The sequence below is a fragment of the Diadema antillarum genome, unplaced genomic scaffold (genome assembly GCF_040938485.1).
Source record: "Diadema antillarum isolate AM-2024a unplaced genomic scaffold, OU_Dant_1.0 seq00001166_RagTag, whole genome shotgun sequence".
Lineage (NCBI taxonomy): Eukaryota > Metazoa > Echinodermata > Echinoidea > Diadematoida > Diadematidae > Diadema > Diadema antillarum.
Genome location: NW_027271973.1, coordinates 91,826 through 105,524, shown reverse-complemented (window position 1 = coordinate 105,524; position 13,699 = coordinate 91,826). Strand labels below are relative to the sequence as shown.

The 13,699-nt window shown below is 39.0% G+C and overlaps 1 protein-coding gene across 1 annotated transcript in view; it reads left to right on the top strand.

Annotated features, from left to right (window-relative positions):
- Window positions 1-13,699, top strand: part of LOC139744401 (uncharacterized) — a 70,431-nt gene that overhangs the window by 32,419 nt on the left and 24,313 nt on the right. Inside the window, exons 8-12 of the mRNA XM_071654842.1 lie at window positions 2,593-2,713; window positions 3,079-3,317; window positions 10,834-10,874; window positions 12,238-12,307; window positions 12,919-13,101. Coding sequence (XP_071510943.1) covers window positions 2,593-2,713; window positions 3,079-3,317; window positions 10,834-10,874; window positions 12,238-12,307; window positions 12,919-13,101 — 654 coding nt within the window. The remainder of the gene's footprint in view (window positions 1-2,592; window positions 2,714-3,078; window positions 3,318-10,833; window positions 10,875-12,237; window positions 12,308-12,918; window positions 13,102-13,699) is intronic.

The window sequence follows — 13,699 nt, the reverse complement described above, 5'->3', positions numbered from 1 at the left end:
AGATAAATAGATAGATAGATATGGAGGTAGATAGATAGATAGGGAGGTAGATAAAGAATAGTGAAAGGGGGTGGGGGTGGGAATCTGAGATCATGTTCCAGCTTTTGGTAGGGAATCCCAAAAACTGTTTTTTCCTCTGACATGAAAGTTTCCTGTCATTGTGCAGCAGACCGGCCATCCTGACAGATTATATCATCCGCCCCGGTCCAAAATTGGTCCTACCCTGGGGTTTCCACCATCATGTGATTGTTAAGTGGCTCTTTTTGTTGAAATGGTAAGGGGGGGGGGGGGGGGATAGGCAATGGGTGAGTAGACTTTCATTTTACCATCGCACTCTGTGCATCCAAGGTGAGAAATTAAGTTCCCTCAAGTTCTTGGGGAGGAAGACAAGTGGAGAGAGAGTATCTTGTTTTCTTTTATCGAACTTTCAGTGAGGTGATAGAAAGTCAAAACCAGCTGGTCAGTTACCCTCTGAAAGTTACTCATATCTTGCTTCTGATCGTATTGCCTTTTCCTGTATCAGTCAAACAAAATTACTTCAATGATAAAAATTTTTCTTGTTTCATTTTTGATATGTTATGGTGTGGCATAATGATGAGGAAGGCAATAGCCTCTGTAAGTGATCTGCAGTTTTCAATCACACTCTTCTTCTCGTCTGAGGAGGTGTAATCCGGCTAATTTTCACCCAGATCAAATCCGTTTTGTGACCCGGCCGTGTGTGACTTTAACATTATGACAGCATCTCAGTTTTCAGGTCTTTTGTTTGGATCTTTCTCAGAGTGTGTTGCAACACATTACTTTTTCAGCATTTTCCACAACTTGTTTGCATTCATTTTAGGCTGTCAAGAAGAGGCTAGCTTTTAGTTTTAACTGATGGCAATCCTGAATCAAGCTACAGTCATAGTCTATTTGTTCACTGGAAAAAAAATGTATCATTTATTACAAGCTCATTTTGGGAAGTCTGATTAATACTTTGTGATCATGCGGATGATTATTAATGCGACATGAATTTCAGATATGTCAGAGTGGTGAGTTTTTTTATTTGAGTGTGTGGAGGTGAGAGCTTGGGGATGACATAACAAGAAAGCATTCCAATCTATCTCCTAGAGTGTCACAGTGATGTGCACTAAGTTTAATCTGCCTGACACCACCTGCCATGGCTGTTTGATCATGTCATCATTCCTGTGGGTGGAACTCTGCTCAGTTTGGAGTGATTATTTATATCTGGCCGGCTGCTTGATGAAAATTTGATTAAAGGGATAGAAAATATGCACATGATATTTTGTGGTTGCTGCTGAGAGTTATATTAAAGGAAATATTCATAGGGTATGCTGAAATAGCAGGATACTTTCTTGGCTGCTTTTAGCTCAGAGTAGATTTTAATTTCCCCCACAACTTTGCATTTGGATGAAAGATGGTTACTGGTCCTCCTGTAGGGGACACAATTGAGTCTTTCATTGTTGAGCTACTTCTATCACTGATCTTCAGCTGCGACCATATGCACTCTTCCATTTTACTAATTACGCAGAGGTCTCAGATTCGTAAAGAGCTTTGCTTTTTCACCATTTACTCCACTTCGGATACATTGTACCCGTGATCCTTGGTACATTGTAGATTGATTCACACTTTGTATGCGGCAACAATTTTGTGAGCAGTTCTAAATGAAACGTTGTCTCTTCGGTGGGTTCAGCATATCTTCAGATTTGCAACACTTAATTTGTGGCACACACAACTCTGTAATGAATCTGAGCATCTACTATACAGCAGACGTATGTTCATGTGATAATGCTATAAACAGGACTTGAGTAAGATTTGAATATTTCAACATTTAATGTGTTGCATAGCTGGGGAATAGGGGCCTACTTTCTGAAATCATAGTGCATGGTATTCATAGGTTGTTAATCTGTATTCTCTATTGCAATCCATCTATCAAATGAGATTTGTATCAGTAATGCTTAAGACTCACTTCCTTCTATACATTGTCCTGTGCAGTATGAAAGTTCTTATTATCTTCTGGGTGTTCCTCTTAACCCCATTGAAGTCAAGGGCTAGATTATCATGTGTAATAGTTATGGTAGCTGGAGAACTGAGTCTTGAAAGGATGAAAATACTTATTCTCAGGGCCAGTCACATTAGCGGTGAGAAGTCATTAGAAACGCAAGCAAAATTGTAATGCTTCAGTGGTAATTGTAAGGCAATGGTGCCAAAACAGCCCAAAATATTATGGTGAATATCACAGACAGGCATGCGATTTTCCCACCATTGAATAAATGTTGTGATGATTTGTAATGAAAAATCTCACCATGGAAATAAGATTATATTTTTCATGTGATATCCACTACTTGTTTGGATTCCACTCTTTAGTGACACAAAATGTGCAGCTAACAGCTCTGAATTTTATTTTGCATGCAGCAGAAGGCAGTAACAATCTTGCATGCCCATTGTGGTGTTGCAGTAATTCTTCAGTGCCACAAATTCACAATTTTTCATTCCAGCAGGAATGGAAAGCTCAAACTATACAGTTCTTTTAATGTTGCAATATTTTGCAAAGAGAGTGGGCCCATCATGAATCTTTCCTTCCTTGTTTATCAGGTGTCACGACCAGTGTCCAGAGGGAACTCACGGAGCTAATTGCGCTAGCGCCTGTCAGTGCCAGAACAACGGGGTGTGTGACCCGGCAACCGGAGAGTGCACCTGTAAGCCTGGATGGAAGGTGAGTGGATATCAGTCTTGATTAATGACAGAGTAGCCGCTAGATTTCCAAGTCAGCAGAGATAGCCAGAAGATGAATGATTAAGTCATCTAGTGTGCAGTTGACAGATATGGTCATCATCGTCCATAACTCTTCTTTTCTTATTTCAGTACACAAAATGGTGAGTTAGTTTGACTGTCACATTTGTTTCTGTTTTTGTTTGTTTGGTTTTTTTTTTGCAGCCCAAAACTATTTTGATTGCCTAAGTCAACCAGTTTGACTGAATTCATAATAATCTTGCTGAAGAGATGACTGCCTGAAGCTTGCTCTCAAAAGATATTTTGCATATACCATTTTGATTTTTTAAACTTCCTTCCTGAATACAGGGAGAGGTATGTGCTGTGCCCTGCCCATCGGGTCGTTTCGGCCAGGGCTGCCGGCAGCGTTGCATGTGCTTTAATGGGGCCCGGTGTGACGCGTCGAACGGGACTTGTCTGTGTCCGGAGGGCTTCAAAGGGGACCGTTGTGAGCTCCAGTGTCCTGTGGGTACTTATGGCATCAACTGTGGGCAGACATGTCAGTGTCAAAACGGAGCCAGATGTTCACACATTGATGGCAGCTGCAGGTAAGTACACACAGACATTCATGTATTTTTTTTTCTTTTGGGGATGGGGGTTGTCTATCTAACAGCAATTTGAATGAGAATCTAATATCCCCAAATATTTCTCCTGTGTCATATGATGTGACCGCTGTGAAAGTGAACGTTCACAAACATCAGCATTAGTGCAAACTGATTGAGGAAATTTTTGAACGTTGTAAAGATTCATGGGCACCAGAGTTTGTTATGATTTATAGCATCCTTTCCAAATAGGAACCAACCTTTGATTATCCTTGAAATATTTCATGACCCTTTACGGTGCTTAGATATAGAATAATGATGACATTTTCCTCTCCTTTTTCAAGGAGATAAACACATCGTAGGTCATGGGAGGTCCATGGGATGATTAGTTGCACTCAAACTGAAAGGATACACTAATGTCTGCTGCAACCCAGCTCACATGCACTGGCATTCCTATGTACATGCTACCCTTGCCAAAATAAAATGCCCAAAATAGATGAAGGTTTTTTTCAAACTCTAATTTAGTCTCACTTGAATGTCGGATGGCGTGTTATATTTCAACAATTCTTGAAGGGTTTAGTGATGACACCTTTGCAAGTCCTCCCCTCATTCCTGTACATGTAGGATTTCAGATCCAGGTCTGTGAGCCCAAGAGTCACAACCCACGCATTAGAAAGAGCCTACTTCATTATATGTACAGGCTGGGGGCACATGTAGTGAAGCAGGCCAAGTGATGCAGAGCCTAGAAACCTCTTTGTGTATTGGACCCTTAACAGTCACCCCAGGTGAATCATGAGTCACAGAATGCCTTATTATTCAGGTTTTCATAATGACATCTATTTGAAGATTGTGTGGTCATCATACCAAGGGGGTGTTTCACAAAGCTGTTCTTAAAGTTACGAACAACTTAAGAACGACTGGTGATCAAATCTTGTGCTGTATTATTGAAATTTTGATAAGTATAGCACATCAGAACGTGTTCCAGTTGTTCTTATGTCGTTCGTAACTTTAAGAACAGCTTTGTGAAACACCCCCAGGGCTACCCCGGTCAGTCAAAAGAGAACACTACCAAAACCTCTCCCCTTTCTTTATCACGTAGATGTGTACATGCAGCAAATATCCACAGGCATTATCGAAAAAGAGTGATGCTGCCCTGAAATTTTGCTTTTAATTCAGTATACTCTCTATCAGGAACTTAAAAGACTACATTAAAGTGATGTTTTTGTAAAAATCTCAGTATGTGTGTTCTATTTTTATGTAAAAATATTGCTCATGTAGAGTGAACTATGTACTACAATGTGCATGTCATGCCTGTGATGATAATAAAATTAAAAAGGAATAAGTAGGTGACACAAATCACCTGTGGGCATACAAAAAAAAATGTTTATAAAATGGAAATATGTAAGACATCCTCAGGACTTTGGCTATTGTTTGAAGTCACAGCACTCATACTTCAGAAAGATGGATACGATTCCGCGTATTCAGGAAGAAGAAATGTAGTCACAGCAAAATGACTGAGTCGTGTGAAACTCATGAATAGCATGGTGAAGTGATTGACATGATTTCACCACCACAAATATGTCTGGAGAAATGTTGAATGTAAAACAGGTCTTGTGGTTTCCCATTCCAGTTTGTGATTAGCCTTTGTCAAAGACCCTCCCGTTGTAGTGATTGCAAGAGGAACAAGCAGAGGGTCATTAGAAAGCACTAGTCAAGCCATCTTAAGCCCTTTTTACACTTGTGTTTCTTAACCCCGGACTTTCTCTGACCCAGGACTATCGTTAGTCCCGTACCAATTTTTTCAGCTTTTTACACTCGCCAATTAGTCCCGTACTATCTCTTGTGTGGGGCTAAGGAGAAAACTGACCTTTTGACACTCGTATTTCTTAGCCCCGGACTTTCCAAACCACATGAATATTCATGATTACGCTGTGTACTGTACACGTACACGCACGCACCGGCAGCACTTGATTACCTCGTTTCTGATTGGTCAGTGAGGGTCAGACTTCGTCTCTGTCGCTTAGCCCAGGATAATTTTTTCGTTCTGTTTACACTCACTTGCTTGGCACCGCAATTGCGGTGCTAACCCTGCTATTTTGCAGGGCCAGATAGTACCGGACTATCGGTGGGGCTAGCCCACTTTGGCAAAAACGAGTGTAAACAGAAAGTGGGCTAAGGATAGGCCCGTACCAATGGTGGGGCTAAGGCCCCCCCCCCCCCCCCCTCTTAGCCCCACTGTTGGTACGGGACTAAGCAAAAATTTACAAGTGTAGAAAGCCCTATAGAGAGCCAAGACCCAGCAAGCGATCAGTCCAAATTTCATAATTTATGCACTTGAAGTAGGCCCTAGTGAATTTCGCTACCAGTGTAGGGTCGCAAAAATTGGAAATAGTCAGCAAAGTGCCATTGGAGAAGAAGCCCAAGCACCCCCACTTTGTACTGATGCCAGTGATGGCTGATGGGTGGATCCAGGAATTTCAGTAGTCAAAGTGACCAACTGAGTTAGTCAGTGACGGAATCACTCAGTACAAGTTGTGCTGGTGTTAGACTTTCTCACAGTCATGAATAATGATTATCACAATCGTGGATCTCAAAGAAAGTTGTGGCACTGACGTGCTCAACTTCGGTTCTGAAGCTCCTCCTCTCGTGTCTGTCAATGCTAACAACAGCATGAGGCCTTGGGAATAGACTAGTCTGTGATTTCAGCCAAACAGAATGTTGATGTACACCCAGAAGGCTTGACCTTGATTGTCGATGGAGACATAATGGCCTTCTTTAATCAGTGTCGGAGTATTGACGTAGTCATAGGCCAGCAAATAAGTGTCATCTGTGAATGTAATCAGATGGCTTTGTGTTCAGGGCTCATCAAACATGGGAACAGACTGTATTCTGACTTCAGTGTTGTCAGGAGCATTGATGCTCCTTGTTTGGGTGCTGTCATCTGTCAGAAATTTTCCAAAGATGTCTTCTTCTTTTTTTTGTAACACATAAAAAAGATTCCCTATTTTTTTCTTATACACTCAGCAGATGTAACTCATTTGATTCATGAGTGTCTATCTCTATCTCTATCTCTATCTCTCTCTCTTTCTGTGTGTCTCTGTACATATTTCTTTTATATATCTTCCTCTGTTTTTGGAATCTACATTTTTCTTATAGTGGAATATCAAAGACTCCCTTGTCACTAATTTGTTGATTGTACCATGTCGTCAAATGCAAACTGCAAACAGACACCGACATAAGCACACAGACAAACATAGACAAAAATACAGAGTGGATTTCTTATGACTAGATTCTGCTCTCAACAATTTTTTTTTTTTTTTTTTTTTTTTAAATGGGTAGGCCCCTACTTGTTCTTAATTGCGTCATATCCTTATCCATCTCCGTACGGAGTAGCATTATTTCTCGCATGAAGGTACACGAATAGCTACAGCAATTTCTGAACTACCCACTGGAACTAAACACATAGTAACATGCTCAACATTCTGATGTTGTACTCCCCTATCATGTCTGGTGAATATTTTGTGTCTTTACACATAGACTGTCACATCTCAACACAAACCCCCCCCCCCCCCCCCCTCATGTTCCATGATCAGCAAAGTCAAAATGAATTGTAGACCATACTGCATACAAGGAAATTTTGTGGTAGATGATGCATTACATGCCAATCATTTGGAACACAAGTTTGCTTCCCCATTAGGTACTGTAGGGGACATAATAACCAGTGAGTAAAGATTTAGAAATTTAAAGAATTTGTAATATTTGGGTGTATATGTAAATTGCATTCCAATTGAGTACATTATGTCAAAAATGTGTTGATGAGATCACATTAAATCAACATTAGGACTAATTCATTGTCAATATAGTTCATAAAGTATTATTACAAAGACTCTTTCATGTGACTTTTTTGAAGGTAAAAACATAATATCTTCAAAATTTGTTGCTGATATATGCAAGTAATGCCATATCCTTATTGCAAAATTTGGAGTTTTATGTAAATGATTACATTATTCATGTTGGCTAGTTGACTGAAGTTTCTGCTGGCATACCTTAAACTATCCTTACTATGGCCATCCATGGAGGTAGATTGTTTGAAATAGGAAGAGTAAAAGAGCTGTTGTTCATGCCTTTGCCGCAGAAGCTTTGCATTATTAATGCACCTGTGATTAAGGGAGACGGATCGTTGCTGGGGGTAGATCAGGCATGCTTCACCACCAGCACTAAGCCAGCCTCACTCACAGACCCTTCAGTGACAGTCAATGGGGGGGGGGGGGGGGGGGGGGGACGACGGGGGACTTTCGGTTGTACGTAGCTTCAACTAAAGTGGCAAATCGAGGAGAAAGAACTTTGGTCAACATTGGAAAGGCAGTGACTATTTGAATTGTGTGTATCACTTGTCACCTATGGAGACTTCAAAATGACTGCCTTTGCCATTTGATGGCAGAGTCACTTGTCATATGCTCCTCTTTCATTGTGGTCTGAACATGACGTCAATTTCATTTTCAGTATTCCTAGGCTACATACGTTGTAGTTGTCAATTATATCTCCCCATTCCTCAATATCAATTTATGCTGCCAGATACAGCATTTTTCAAAATGCATTGCTGGTATATCAAAACAAAACAAAACAAAACAAAAGAGAACTCAATTTCAATATTTGATGATGTTGTTTCTCTTTTCTCGTAAAGGAATAACTTTTGTCACAAGACAGTAAACATACAATGAGATGCTTATACAATAAGAGGAATAAGAATTTGTGTGTATGCGATCATATAAAGATAAAGTGTGTAGTAGTGTATCAATATAATGCAGGAAGATCTCATACAAAGGCTGGAACTACAGTGAACTTGCGCAGCTGTAACCTCTTCAAAACAGACAAAATAACTTCAACTGCCTTGCCACAAAGTTACAACCAATTTCTCCCATCAAGCTGTGAAACAGTAAAACAGATGGTAAGAAAATAGTAAAGGTCAGCCATAATCTGGATGAGGAAATGAGAGTCAAATGGGCAAGACTACTGAATGCATGCTGACAAAGTCTTACTCGTTGGTTTGCTGTTTTCCTGGCTCATCTTGGCTCTAGATACTGCCAGGAAGGATAAGTGATGAAAGGAATTTTTCCTTTTCCATTTCTCCCTATTCTTCAGTGCAGTTGACCTTAGTCTGCTGTGATAATAGACTTAAAAGCGCGCTGTCTTTTGCAGGGAAGACATAAAATGACAATCAGTTGGTTTTCGTCATGCTCTCCCCCCTCGTGTAACTTCATACGGCAATAAAGCGCAGAGCTGAGCCGTCCTGGCTGAAAACGTGTGTGATTCAGGAGCGGAGGAAATGCATGTCTACAAGCGATCTGTTGTGGCATATTTGAGAGCGACGTGTGTGGTGTGTCGAAGTCAAAAGAGAGATGGAGAGAGACAAACAGACAACGCTAAACTATCCAGTGTATGCCCGTCTTGTCTCGTCTCATACCTCTGCCAAAGACACAAGATGGGTTCAATGTGACCATGGGCACGCTTATTACTAAATTGATGCTATCTATATTCATATTGGGATGATAAACTCAGAGGCTTCCTCACCATCGTATTCGGTCCACGAGAATAAAAACAGAGCGAGGCCTACTCTTCCTCCATCCCTCCCCCTCTTTCTCTCACTGTCTCTGTCTACCCCACCTCATCCTCTTTCTTCTATCTCTCCATCCCTTTCCACTCTCTCTCCTCTTCTCTCGCTCGTTCTCTCTCTCCCCTCTATACCTCAAGTCGTCACTTTCTCCTCTCTCCACGCTCTCAGTCTCCCCGTCTACGTGGATGCAAAGATTGGCATTTAAATCACACAGAGTCCATCGTCAAGGGGAAGTGGTTGTCTTGGCCCCACCCCATCCCAGCGACACCCCATCCCAGATCAGAAGACACTCTCTGAATGATTTAGCAGGCTAGGTAGACTCCGTGAGCTGGCAGAGCAAATGCAGCACTATCGTGAAGATGATTTTTTTTTTTTTTGGGGGGGGGGGGGAAGGGGGAGAGAAATTCAATGCCACTAGAGCTATATGGGTCATAGGAAGTCACTCCCTGCATTTCTAGACACACTAATGTCCTTTTCTAGTCATCGTTAGTAGTACCATCATCTTTATCATTATTATTCAGTGCTAATCTGCAAGCACAAACAGTTACTAATATGTTTATTATTGTTCCTCTTTTACCTTTGCTATAAAGACATTTTCATTGCTACCAGTATAATTTTATTGTCGTAACTATGATTATGATTGCTCCTTTGTTATTCTCAGTATTATTTTTATGACTACTACTATTACTATTTTCATTGTCATTGCCAATGCCATCATCGTCACTGCTTACCTTGAAGCATGCAGAATAGTTACAATTTCATGGTTATTATTATTAGTAGTATTTCTACTTTTACTATTAATATTATTATCATCAATACTGTCATCATCGTCATCATTGTCATCATCATCATCATCATCATCATCAGTATCATCATTGTCAATTCTAACGTGATTGATCATCACATTTATGATTTAGAAGGGAGTGATACAAATGCTAGGCTTAATTGATCCCTATGATTTGGGAAATACACACCGCATCACAAAGGTTTGAAACAATCTAGAATCAAATCACTTTGCTCTGTATGACATGACATATAAACATTGGTACAATAGGATACAAATATGGCTCATTTTTTACAGAATTGAAGTGAGAAAATTTGACTATGGAAATGAATGTTAAAATTGGCTAATCATCATAGTAGCAGTCTCTAGTTTATAATAATGCATGGAAGTTTACATGAATAAGATATTTCAATATTTATGACAATTAACATACAAGTAGGTACAAAGAATCAAAACCAATGGAGGTTTAATTTGGAATGAAATGACGCATCTTTTTTTTTTTTGTGAGGAGAGGGAATTAAGTCTATCATGTTACTCGCCAACGCTTGAAGTATGCTACTTTGTGGGCTAGGTGGCAGTAGTCACAAGTATGTATTGTGTATGTGACGTTATCAAACCTTCACAGGTTGTTGCGTCACTGCTTGACTCATGGTGTGATTGGAGAGTGCTCCAGACAGATACGAGTTCGGTTAGTTTGCGATATCCAGCAATTGTGCTGGTGTCACTCTCGGTGCATTAGTGCAGATTGGCTCATGGATTGTTTGAAGTTTTGTCAATCACTTTAATGGAACACATAGCAGATCCTTCTCCCTCTCTCCTTTATTTCTAACCTGGTACATAATTACATGTCTGCAGGCTTGAATAACAGAAGATTTGACAAGAGCATGGAATTTGGTGAGCTCTTTCCCACAATTTCCACAATTTTCACCTGTGGTGTAAATGTGTGGAGTACTGCAGCATTATGCATTACTTCTTAATGGGCAGATTTTTCACTAGTGTAGCCCAGAGGCATGCCAAACCTTGGAATATCCTGTTCTGTAATGATCCATAATTTTTCCTCTTTTTTTTTTCATATTGACAGAGTGGTACCAACTTCTCTTTGTCTTTTTTTCCCTCATTTTCAGTTGCACTGAAGGATTTCTGGGACAATTTTGTGCAGAAAGTGGTGAGAAATGCAAAACTTTGTCATTTATTCCTTTTGCTTGCATTATAACATATCCTCAAGGAAGTAAACAAGAAAGCTGTAAAATTTTTACTTTGTTATTGTAGTTGCTATTTTTTTTCATAGCCATAATTCATGACCAGAAATAGCACCATCCGGATATTGTGATCTTTACAAGAAAAATTATAGCATCCATTCACTTTCTTCACATATTTTATTGAACATTGATGCAATTTAGTTATTCATTAATGGCAGCGATTACTAAAACTAGAAATTGTAATGCTAGAAAGAGCTATATTTGAGACCATTCCCATAGAGTAGAGTCTGACATAAAGATGTAAATATTTGGAGATTATGTTTATAGGTCAAGTTTTACAGAACAATTGAAGGAAGTATTATTTGCTTTATCTGATATAGTGTTTATCCTGTGATAGGAAATTTATAGAGGATATTCTCAAATGACATGAAAAGTCTTCAATTTGATTTAAAAGGAAAGAGTTTATGTTGCAGAGGGAGCCTTAAAGGTAAAATTAGTAAGTGATGAATGTGTCTCAAATGTGCTGTTTGCCTGAAATAATTATCAAGGATAGCCATTATCCACTTTTGACACAGTTTGTCCCTATTTATGATTATAAACAATCAATGTAAGGCTACAATTCCCATCCGGCTGCACTATAGAAGATGTGTTGTGAGTAATCAAATGCTGTCAGGATGCTATCCATGATTATTACACTCTTGAATTTGCAAGGAGCTCATCATATTTCATTCATTGTGCCGAAGTGGATGTAAAGGGATGACACCAGGTACTGAGAGATGAAAGACCTACATGTCAAGAGCCCTGCTAAGAGACATTTCCATCAAATTCAACACGTTCTAATTAATGATTGGTCCAAGGATATGCAAATTGTTGTACTTGATTGTACTTTCAATTGATAAGATTGAAGTCATAATATTATGTGAATGGGCAATAGATAATTCATGATTCAAACCAAATTTTTTATTAGTGAGAAATTGAAAGTCTTTATGTGATAGCAGCAGCAATTAAACATATTTTCATATTAGTTATTTCAATATTTGGTAATTAGTGTAGATTAAGAGTAGTTTTAATTATTATAGTTGGTGATTAGTGAAGTTCTAATTTGGAATTTGGAGTGTCATATTGAATGGCAACAATCACTGTATTTGAGCTGGTTTAATTCTCTCATCAAAGAACATGTCTGGACAATCAGACCCCCAAAAAACAACAAACAAACAAGAAAACAGAAACAAACAAACTTATGAAGAGGCTGGTGTTGTTGTTTGTACCTGTTTGACCCTTGTGCTTTATACTTCTTTATTCTTTTTGACTTTTTTTGTTGATTCACAGTATGTCCTGCATGGAAATTTGGAAACAATTGCTCCAGACTTTGCACCTGTAACACAGAAAATACAAAGAGGTAAATACACACTCCAGTAAACATATTTGTGTCTAGTTTAAAATTCCTTGTTCATTTATAAGCTTTTAGAATTAAAAAAGAGCTCAAAATGTAATTCATAACAAGTGCTTTTGTTTATGCAATATAGAACGACACCACATCAGATGAATAATGGCTTTGAGTCTTTTGGAACTACTTTCATGAAATTCCTGTTTTTTTATTGATGTGTTTTGATAAAAGATTTAAATTTTGTAATGAGCAAAGAGAGAAATCAGATGTTAAACAAGCTGTGCTATTACACTTTCAGATGACTATAGTCTGTAGAAGTCTGTAATGATACAAGACTTATCTTAACCAAAATGTCAGTCAATCAAAAAAAGTGACTCATAAATGAATGTACTTCTGTGACAGTGGTTTCTATTTTCAAGTTTCTTTTACTTGAACTACCATTCTAAACTCAATACTTACATTGACTTTTCAATATGTAAAGCTTACAGAGGTTTGACTGGTGATTTCGATTTATTAGTAGATACACTTGTAGTTGTGACTACTATGTGCTCTCTTTTAGTTATTTACTGCATTTTAAATCCTTTTCTAATCCTTTTTCCCATCACTCTCTTGTTAACCTTCAGTTGTCACCCTATATCTGGTCAGTGTATGTGTAAGCCTGGATATGTCGGTCATGACTGTGATTTTACCTGCCCCGTCGGTTCCTATGGCAACGGATGTTACCAGGTTTGTGAGTGTCAAAACGGTGCTCATTGCGACTCGGCGGATGGCAGCTGCACTTGTGCCCCTGGCTGGCAGGGGAGAATGTAAGCTTTAACATCATTTCTTGCAGTAACTCCTCAAGAACCATGGCTATTGCAATACTTATGATTCAGTTTTGGAGTGTAAACCTCTCCTTTGAAGAAAACAAGAAAGCAAGGGCATAAAATTTAGCTGATGATGTTGAGATGTTCAAAAATTGTTTGGTTTTTTTTTTTTATTCAAAGCAATGTGTGTGTGTGTGTGTGTATATGTGTATGTTTACAGAAAACAAGAAATCAATGATGTACAAGTACAAAAGTAACTTATGATGTTGAATTTGCATATATGTTTTATTTGAATTTTGAAAATAAATGATTACCAAATTGATATTTCAGGGGTAGATAGTAGAAGTGTTGTTTTTTAATTTTTTTCCAGTGGTGTGCTGTGTATGATGTATGTACCAGGTAATTTAGTCAAAAAGCAATTGATACCAGAGAGATAAGTGGACAGACACGACCCAGGTGACCTTGAATGTCACTCAAGAGGACAGTGATCGTAGTATGAGAGACTGAAACCTGTGTTTGGTCAGACCACTCGCATTTTAGTGTAACAACACCTCGTAGACTCGTCCAAATGCTTTCCTGCCCGCCCACTTAATAGCTT